This window comes from Odocoileus virginianus, chromosome 20 (genome assembly GCF_023699985.2).
Source record: "Odocoileus virginianus isolate 20LAN1187 ecotype Illinois chromosome 20, Ovbor_1.2, whole genome shotgun sequence".
Classification (NCBI taxonomy): domain Eukaryota; kingdom Metazoa; phylum Chordata; class Mammalia; order Artiodactyla; family Cervidae; genus Odocoileus; species Odocoileus virginianus.
In genome coordinates, this window is record NC_069693.1 from 7,602,201 (window position 1) to 7,611,570 (window position 9,370).

A 9,370-nucleotide genomic window follows, 5' to 3' on the forward strand; every position below is an offset into this window, starting at 1 on the left:
GCTCTTGGGAAATCGAAGCATCTGGCCACACTTGAGAACCTGGACAAGCCCCCCTCTGCTGGGTACTCAGAGGCCACTTGCCCTCTGATGACGCCGTGGGGTTTGGAGTGTGATGCAAAGGGGATGGAGGGTGCAGAGGAGACAGGGCCCCAGAGCTTTAGACACCAGCTCTCGTCACCACATCAGAGTGGGGGAAGGAGTGACGAAGGGAGACTGAGAAAGGAAAGGGAACTGAAAGGCAGAAAACCCCGGGTGAGAGCCACTGCAGAGGCTGCCCGGGCATGTCCCGTGCCAGCTGCCTGGGGCTTTCTTCTGCCTCTGGGTCCCTCACCAGATTCGTGGTGAGTGCAGACAGGTGCACATGCTTCTGGAGCGTGTCCCAGCAGTGGGCCAGTTAGCAGGAACCTGTCACAGGTGTGACTTTGGGACTGTCTGTTGGGGGAGTCTGTCTTTTTATGTCTGACTTGATCTGTGTCCGGGAGGGTCAATTTCTTGACAGTTTTCATGTGTCAGCTATGAGTTGATGGGGATGTGTTTGTGTGTGAGCTGCTGGGGGTGGGTCCCTGTAGGTGTTTCTACACACTGTAGATCAAGCAGTGTGTCCAAGTGTCCCAGGGACAGGTGTCGTGTGTGTGTGTGTGTGTGTGTGTGTGTGTGTGTGTGTGTGTGTGTCCTGCTCTGCCTATCAGGAAGTTTCTGTTTGCCGACAAGACAAGCTCTTAGTGGGTGTCTGTGTGGGTCCACCACTGTGTGTTTGTGTGTTGTGGGTACCTGAACGGAGCTTGTGAACATGATTGGTTTGTGAGCCTAGGTGTGCTCAGCAGTGCGGGTGTTTGTGCAACTTCTGTGTCTGTGACACAGAGTCCCAGTGAGACTGTTAGGAAGTCGTGTTATGTGTGTATTTGTGCCTGAATGGGTGAGTGCCCCGTCAGTGCGTGAGTTTGTGCGTCCACGCCCCTGTCCAGGGAGTGGATCTGGCGTGTCTGCGAGTGGGCTTGGCCCCGTGGCCCTGACACACGTGGCTTTGTGTACCCTGGAGCGCCAGGCGGTCAGCCTGCACACTCGTCTCGGGGTGTGTGTCTGTGGGTCCCAGTCACTGTGTCAGTGTGTCAGTGTGTGCGTGTCCAGCTGTCCCGCCCGTCCGGAAGGCCGATCGGCGCGCCTCCGCCCCCAGGCCCGAGCCTTGCCCCGCCCCCGGCTGCAGGGAAACCCCCCGCGCCGAGGTAGGGGGCGCGGCGCGCGCCTGCAAGTCCCGACTTGTCCGCGGCGGGCGGGCGGGCGGGCCGGGCCGTGGCGTCACTCGGGGGCGGGGCGTGGGACCCGCCAGGCGGGGGCGGGGCGGGGCGGGGCGGCCGCCGAGCGGGCCCGGGATCCGCCGGGCGGCCTGAGACGCGGCGCGAGCCACATGCGAGCGGGCGCCTGGCGCGGCGGCAGCAACAGCAACAGCAGCGGCAGCAGCAGCGGCAGCAGTAGCAGTGACCGGGACGTGGACGCGCCTGCGGTTCGAGGAGCAGCTGCGGCAGCAACAGCAACAGCCACTGCAGTTAGAGCGGCAGCAGCCGCAACGAGCGGCGCTCGGCGGGCGCGCCCTCCTGAAGGAAGCCGCCCGCCCCCCATCGCCATCCCCTCCGGCGTGTTCATGCCCCCGGGGTGAGTGTGCGCACCCCGAATCCCCGCCAGCCGCGATTGGCCAGGCCGGGTGGGCTCCCTGGAGGAGGTGGCGGGAGTGCACTCGGAGAGACAGTGCGGGGGGAGGGCGCGCTGCGTCGCCACATCGGGCTCCCCTCTCTCCCTGCCCTCCCCACCCTCCACGAGGCTGGGGTCCCTGGGCGGGAGGCACTGAGGGTCCAAGAGCGCAGGTGCCTCCGCGGTCTGGCGGGTTTGTTTACAAACAATGGGGTGCGGGCTCGGCAGCGCCCCCTGGCGGCCAGTGCGGGCCCGGGGAAGTAAGTCGCCCCGGACTGCCCCGGCCGCTGCAGTCCCGGAGGGGCGGGGGGTGGGGGTGGGGGGGGAACGGCGTGGAGGGGCGGCCACACCCCGGGCGCGTGCCCGCTGGGGGCGGCGACAGGGGGCGGCTCGCGGGCCGAGGAGTCTGCGGCTCCTGCGGGCGGGGGCTGCGCCCCAGCAACAGCCGGTTATTGGCCCCGCGCTCGCCTGGCGGGCGGGGCGGGCGCACGTGGCGGCGGCGGCGGCGTGGTGGGGGGGGACTATGACAGCGCAGGGGGGCGTCTGGGCCCGCCGTGGGAGCGCGCGTGTGCGGGGTGGTGGATCTGCAGGTGTCTCGCCTGGGTTTGTGCGCGTGTCTGGCTCCGAGTTTGTGCTGGGGTCTGCAGGGAGTGGTTGTGCCAGTCCCGGCGCGTGTTGGGGCTGTGGCCCCGTCGGGGTGTGCGGCGCCGTCCCCGTGTGTGTGTGTGTGAGGGGGGTCTCTCCGTGTATGCTGCGGCGCCTGAGGGGTGGGCGCTGTGTTGATGTGTGGTGTACTTGTGTGTGTTCTGAGAGTTGTCTGTGTGAGCTGTTTGGGGGTGAGTCTGTGGCTCCCGGTTGCCTGCTTGCGTTGTGGTGTGTGTGTGCGTTGCCTGAGTGAGCTGTTTGTGTGTTTACGTGTGCATCTTGCCCGACGGGCTGTGTTTGTGAGTGCTGTGGGTCTTGTCTGTGTGGACTGTGTCTGTGTCTATCTCCAGGGCATCTGGCTCAGCTCAGCGTTTGCGGATGTCTATTTTCTGTCCAGGTGTCTGTGTGAGTTCTGCGGGGTGTGTGTGTGTGTGTGGTGGGGGGTTGTCTCAGTCTGTGTTTGGCTTGTGTGTCTGGGATCCGCGTCTGGGAACTGAGGAGCTAGGCTCTGTGGGGTCTCGGCAGAGCAGTAAGTAGGTGCTGCTGGCAGCTTCTTGTACAGGGATGTGTCTGAGCCCGTGTGTGTGTGTGTGTGTGTGTGTGTGTGTGTGTGTGTGTGTGTGTGAGAGAGAGAGAGAGAGAGACAGTGCGTGTGTTGAGTCTGAGGGGCTTGTCTCTGTGATCGGCTGGCTCATGCGTGTCATGTGGGCTGCGTGTGTGTAGTGTTTATGTCAGTCACGTGAGACCAGTGTTTTCTGAGGGTGCTTTAGGTGTGCGCCCTGCCAGGCCAGTGTGGGATTAGCTGTAGTGTGTGTGCGCGCGTGTCCAGGGCTGACAGTTGGTAATGGTGTTTGGAGGTTGGGGGAGGAGGGTGGGTTGATGTCTGCTGTCCGTGTTGTTGCTGGCATGTGGCGATTCATCTAGATCTGATGACATGTGTGCCTGCTTTACATGTGTCCCGGGATCTGAGAGTTGGTGACAAGTGGGTGTGTTGCAGTTGTACAGGTCCCTGTGTGTCCGTGGAGGTCTGTTTTGTGTTGATATGTGTGTGAGTCCGGAGGGGTGTAGGTCTTATCTGTTGCGGGTGCCTTACGGGGAGGGGCACGTGTGCCTGAGAAGTGACAGTGCCCCAGCTGGTGTGTCTGTCTGTGCTTGTGACGGCCGCATTGTGAGTCTCTGTGGCTCCGTGGGCATATTAACAGCGGGTCAGTGGGTGAGATCCTGACAGTTCGTGTATCTGTTTTTGAGATGGAGGGGCTGGGGTGTACCAGCCAGCATGCAGTGTGTGGATAGCTGTTCCGTGGCCTGTGTGTATGTGTCCTGGGACCTTCTCAGTGTTTTGGGGTACAAATAGCAGGCCTGGTGAGAGGTTGGGCGGGCCAGTCCTGCGTGAGCCCTGTGTGTGTGTTGTGTACCCTCCACATACACCCCCTCTTGGTCCTGTGTGAGTACTGGTGTTTGTTGTGTGAGTAATCGCAGTGCCTGGCTGCCCTCCGTGTGTGTGTGTGTGTGTGTGCGCACGCATGTGTGCGTGCGCCCATTACTGTGTTCCAAAAGTTAACCCTGCCAGCCCAGGCCCTGTGTGAGTCCCAGGTTGGGTGACTTTGTGTTGGGGGGCTGTCAGCCCTTATACTCACGCTGCTGACAGGCCTACAAGTCTGGGACCTGCATGAGCCCCTGTCCTTGCTGTGAGAACCATCCTGTGCCTCCACGTCCCTGGTCCCTCCTGTATGCCGGTCACCATGTTCGGGGGAGGCTCTCTGGGTTGGCTGGGCCTGGGGTCAGCCTCGGGACGGGGGTGTCTGAGGGCCCGTCACACACACCTATAGCCCCCTCCATCACAGCTTTGTGTCCTGGACCCTGGTGGGCTGCCCCAGCCCACCATGCAGGCAGAAGTAGGGCGCCCTGTGTACCCCGCGTGGGGTGGGTACCTCGTGGGGCTCCCCCTGTACTGCCCCGCTGATGACCGCACCCCTCTGCCCTGTCCCGCAGGCCCCAGGGAGCGCCATGGCCCGAGCACGCCAGGAGGGCAGCTCCCCGGAGCCCGTAGAGGGCCTGGCCCGCGACGGCCCGCGCCCCTTCCCGCTCAGCCGCCTGGTGCCCTCAGCGGTGTCCTGCGGCCTCTGCGAACCCGGCCTGCCTGCTGCCCCGGCCGCCCCCGCCCTGTTGCCCGCCGCCTACCTCTGCGCCCCCACCGCCCCGCCCGCCGTCACCGCCGCCCTGGGGGCCCCCCGCTGGCCTGAGGGTCCCCGCAGCCGGCCCCGAGGCCCGCGACCCGACGGTGAGTGCCTGCCCCGCACCCGAGATGCCGGGAGCTGGGAAAAGAGAGACCCCGAGGAACCCGGGAAAGGGGAGTGAGTCGCGGGAGGTGGCGAGCCGGCCGGGGCACGGGAGGGTGTGGCCACTGTGGTCTTTGTGTTGCAAGAAGCAGGAAGACGGAGTGGGAGGTTGGGGGGTGGGGAGAGGCCGACTGGGAAGTCCCTCCTGGAATCGGACTGCAGTCCGCGAGCTGCAGCCCACGGCCTTTTCCGGGCCCCGCGCAACAGCTGTTTCCCAGCCCCCCACCCTCTCCAGGTCTGGGTCCCCGGAGCCCCGTGAGGACTGCAGCTGGAGAGAGTGTGGGCAGAGGGGACTGTCACTTCAGGACTTCGGGGAGGGGTCGAGGGTGGCCTGGCGCCTTTATCTGCATCTCTTTGCCCAGGGCCCGCCCTCTCTGCAGCCGGAGTGGAGGAAGGAGGGGGAGGGGCCATTGTCTAGGGGGAAGGGTGGGGGAGCGGGTCTTGGGGAGGGAAGGGTTAAAGGTCCCCTGCCTGTTGGGCTGTTAACTCCGTGGTGCCCGGCCGGCCCGTTCGGTGGCAGGGGAGAGGTTGTCCCCGCTCCCCTCCCCACCTGTCCCCGAAGCCTGGAGAGGTCAGGAGAGGGCCGACTTCCCTGGCCAGCGGAGGCAGGAGGAGACCCGGTTCCTAGACCAGAGTCACAGGCATGGAAACTGAGGCCGAGGTTAGTTCTCAGGGATCGCTCAAGCCAGGACCCGGCGTGACAGAGGGAGGAAGAGACGTCAGAGGAACGCAGAAAGTGCGCGGGGACGTCCCGCATCCCAGCCTCCAGGCTCACAGGGGGCCACGGGCCGGCCTTCTGGTTTACAGGCCTGTGCCACATCCGGGGGTGTGGCCTCACTGTGGTTGGACACTAGAGGGCAGGAGACCCGAGGCTTGTGACTCGGGGTGTAGTCAGTCCCCGTATCCCTGTGTGACCTTGGGCCACTTCCTAGGGGGAGCCTCAGTTTCCCTGTTGGTTGAGTAGAGCAGTCAAAATTTGGCAATCGTTTTGCAAGGAGCCTGGCCGGCCACGGTCCATGGGGTCGCAAAAAGAGTCGGACACGACTGAGCGACCTAAACATCAACAAACAACTTTGGTAGGACAAGAGGAAGCACTTCCAGACTAACACGGGGAGTGGGGTGGTAACTGGCTAGACAGGTGAGCCCAGGAAAGCCTGCCCAGGAATTCTTTTTTCCCTCGGGGAGTAGAGGTAAGAAATCTAGCTCTTAAGAGGGCTGGCAAAGTGGCATCGCTCGAGATGAGGTGGGGATCCGAAGAGAAGTCAGGCGACGGGAAAAGGGAGAAGCAAGTCCTAGCCAGCCGGCCCTCCTCCGGGCCCCTGCAGGGTCTTAGAGGGGTGGTGGGTGTGACCCGGCCCCGGCTTTTCCCAGGTCCTCAGCCTTCACTCTCGCCAGCGGAGCAGCACCTGGAATCGCCAGTGCCGAGCGCCCCGGGGGCCCTGGCGGGCGGCCCCACCCAAGCGGCCCCGGGAGTCCGGGGGGAGGAGGAGCAGTGGGCCCGAGAGATCGGGGCCCAGCTGCGGCGGATGGCGGACGACCTCAACGCGCTGTACGAGCGGCGGGTGAGTGCTGGGGGAGGGGTAGACGGCAGGTGGGACTTCCCGCCGGGGAGGGGGCTGCGGCGGCCCAGCCAGATGTGCAGCAGCTGCTGCCCTGCGCGGCGGGGTCGCGCCGGGGACAGGCAGCTGGGAGGGGCAGCGTGGTCGCCGAGCCGCCGCCGAAGGGCCAGTGCCGCGGCCGGCGCGGCTCGGGCGAGGGCCGGAGCCGGAGCGTCCGCGAGCACCGCTGCGTGCCCGGGGCCCGCGACCGCGGGGACTGAGGGCGGCGCTCGGTGGAGCGGCTCATATATCCCGGGCTATTTATAGCCGATGAGTCAGCAGCGGCGGCGCAGCCGCGCCCGCCCCTCCCACCCGCCCGCGCGGCGGCTGCGGCGGCTGCGGCGGCGGCGGCGGCGCGCCACCCCGCTTCCCAGGGGGCTGGGGGCGGGTCCTGGAGCTCCGCCCCGCCGGAGGCCCCGCCCCCCGGGGCGCGCAGCCAGGCCTCTCATTACAACCAGATACTTGAAGCCTGAGGCGGTGGAACGGAGAATAACAGACACCCGGGCGCCCACCACACTGCTCTGTCCAACCTGAACGTTACAGCCACACTGCTTGCTTATTCGAGGAAAAAACAAAAACCGGATGTTGCGAAGCCCCTTGACCCTCTTCCCCTCCCCGCTTTCAAAGGAAACCTCGCAGATTGGCTTGACCCATTGGTCCGCGGGTGTTGATTCTTTTACAACACATTCACCAGGCCACAAACAATACTTAGGATTGCGAGGCGTTTCAGACTTAATAAACGTGATCTGGTGTGTTCCTCTCAAAGCTGCTCCCACCCCCCCCCGCCCCCAGTGTTATGCTTGAGATACATCCACGTGGGCAAGGGAGCTTCAGTTCATTCATTTTTACTGCCACATCGCATAGCATTCGATTGGATCACCATGTGGTATCCGTCTTCATTTTCTCATTGGTGGGTATTTAGGATATTCCAGAAGTGTCTCAAATTTTTTAATGTAATTTACTTTTATTGTTATTTCTTTTGGCTCTTTCAAAAAATGCATATCTCCAGGCACACACATGTGTCTCCACAGTAGATACCTGGGTGGTCTGCCTAGGGGCCCTAGCCTTGATGAATGATAGTTGGCTTGCTCAGCAAGGTGACTGTGCCAAGTGGCACACCACAGTGGGACAGTGGCATTTCTGCCAATCTCATGTGCCCCTTGGTCACCTTCTCCTGGCTGGAAAATTCGGTGGGGACTGAGGCAGAGACAAACGTACCAGGCAGCCCACCCCCAGGCACCCATGAAGATCATTTGCATGGTTGATCTGACCTTCTTGTTCGAATCTGTAAAATGGGTTTCTTCTTCCCATCTGGTGGGGATGAGATTAGTTCCTTCTCACAGGACCTAGGCCTCCACTCAGCACAGAGAGTGGAGAGAACTGTAGCTCTCCATAAGTATTGAATATTGTTGTTGATTTTTATTGGAGGGCAGCCTTTTTTTCTATTTAGCTTCCTTCATTCCCACTTTCCTAGCATTGTGGAACTGAGATGGTCCCAGAGGCTGCCCCCAGCCTTCATCCTGCCACTCGGGAAAGGGCTGGGGGTTCGCCTGGCCCAAACATATTTTTGTACAGCTTCAGCACTGAATAGTTCCCAGTTCCTGCAGAAAGTGTTCTAGAATCGCTGAGACAGGAGGGCTGTCTGCTCCCTTCTGTGTGTCTCATCAGCTTTCAATGGGAGGGCAGGTGGGCTGTGGTCCAGCCTAGCTCTCAAGCCCGGGTGACTTCGGTCGGTGACTGTCTTCATCTGGAGACCAGGGACTAGGAGTCTGCTGATCTGCACAGGCTCTATGCTGAGGGCCTAATCCACATCGTCTCTCTCCTAGTCTCTTCCAGGCCAGGAGATGACCCAATGAACAGTAATAACAGGATGGCCCTCAGTGGGCTGGTGGAGGGACTGTGCCTACCTCCCTGCTGCCCTTGAACCTGACCCCTTGCGCACCCCACCCCGTCGTCTCTAGCCTAACTTTCTCTCTGCTCCCTTCCCAGAGACAAGAGGAGCAGCAGCGACACGGCCCCTCGCCCTGGAGAGTCCTGTACAATCTCATCATGGGACTCCTGCCCTTCCCCGGGGGCCGCAGGGCCCCCGAGGTGGAGCCCAACTAGGTGCCTGTACCCGCCCGGTGGATGTCGGGGGCTCGGGGGGGCAGGACCCTCCCAACTCCCGACGCCCTGGCCAGCGCGGGGGACTCTTTCTGCACCATGTAGCATACTGGACTACAGCCCTGCCCAACCCAGGGCGGGCCAGGGCAGCCACTCCCGACCCAGCCCCGGCCTAGCCCCGGGGAGCACTGATGGAGACGTGGACTCCTGGGCCCCTGGCTGAGGGGCCAGGGGAGAGAGGGCTGACGGACTCGGCGTCTGAAGGCGGCGGGGACCGAGGGGGCAGGGCCTGAGCTGCTCCCCTCTGCCGCCCACCACCATCTCAGGAAAGGCTGCTGGTGCTGGCTGCCCATTCCAGCTGCAGCGGTGACACTGGGGGGCGGGGGTCTCTCCCCCCAGCGCTCCTTCACTTTGGGCCTGGCCTCAGGCCCCTGGTGCTTCCCCCCCTCCTCCCGGGGAGGGGGCCCATGAAGAGCAAATGAGCCAAACGTGACCACTAGCCTCCTGGAGCCAGAGAGTGGGGTGCGTCCTGATGGGTGCCCCGGCCCAGTGCCCAGCCATCTTCCCTGAGCCAGCCGGCAGGTGGTGGGCATGCCTGCCTCACCTTCATCTGGGGGTGGCCAGGAGGGGCCCAGACTGTGAATCCTGTGCTCTGCCCGCGACCACCCCCCGCTCCCCCCCCCATCAATCCCATTGCATAGGTTTAGAGAGAGCACGTGTGACCACTGGCATTCATTTGGGGGGTGGGATATTTTGGCGGAAGCAGCCCCAGCCTTAGTCCCCTGGGCGAAGCGCTGGGGGGAGATGGGGAGTCAGGGAGGGGGGGAAAATCTCAGAAGAGGGAGGAGTCTGGGAGCGGGGAGGGATGGCCCAGCCTGTAAAATACTGTATATGCGCTGCTGTAGATACTGGAATGAATTTTCTGTACATGTTTGGTTAATTTTTTTTGTACATGATTTTTGTATGTTTCCTTTTCAATAAAATCAGATTGGAACAGTG

At 62.9% G+C, this 9,370-nt stretch overlaps 1 protein-coding gene across 3 annotated transcripts; it reads left to right on the forward strand.

Annotated features, from left to right (window-relative positions):
- The first annotated feature begins 258 nt into the window (after window positions 1-258).
- BBC3 (BCL2 binding component 3) lies at window positions 259-9,370 on the forward strand. 3 transcript variants are annotated; one of them, XM_070450660.1, is made up of 4 exons: window positions 259-414; window positions 4,324-4,612; window positions 6,042-6,232; window positions 8,258-9,370. In XM_070450660.1, the coding sequence occupies exons 2-4, from the start codon at window positions 4,339-4,341 to the stop codon at window positions 8,372-8,374; spliced, it is 582 nt and encodes a 193-aa protein (XP_070306761.1). In that variant the 5' UTR covers window positions 259-414; window positions 4,324-4,338; the 3' UTR covers window positions 8,375-9,370. The 3 variants fall into 3 exon arrangements, with proteins under 3 accessions (XP_070306761.1, XP_070306760.1, XP_070306762.1); XM_070450659.1 differs by lacking the exon at window positions 259-414 and adding an exon at window positions 1,360-1,650; XM_070450661.1 differs by lacking the exon at window positions 259-414 and adding an exon at window positions 2,208-2,289.

Coding starts and splice junctions, on each gene's coding strand:
- BBC3 (XM_070450660.1), top strand. CDS start 4,339: ATGGCCCGAGCACGCCAGGAGGGCAGCTCCCCGGAGCCCGTAGAGGGC. Junction 4,613..6,041: donor CCGAGGCCCGCGACCCGACG/GTGAGTGCCTGC, acceptor GGCTTTTCCCAG/GTCCTCAGCCTTCACTCTCG. Junction 6,233..8,257: donor ACGCGCTGTACGAGCGGCGG/GTGAGTGCTGGG, acceptor CTCCCTTCCCAG/AGACAAGAGGAGCAGCAGCG.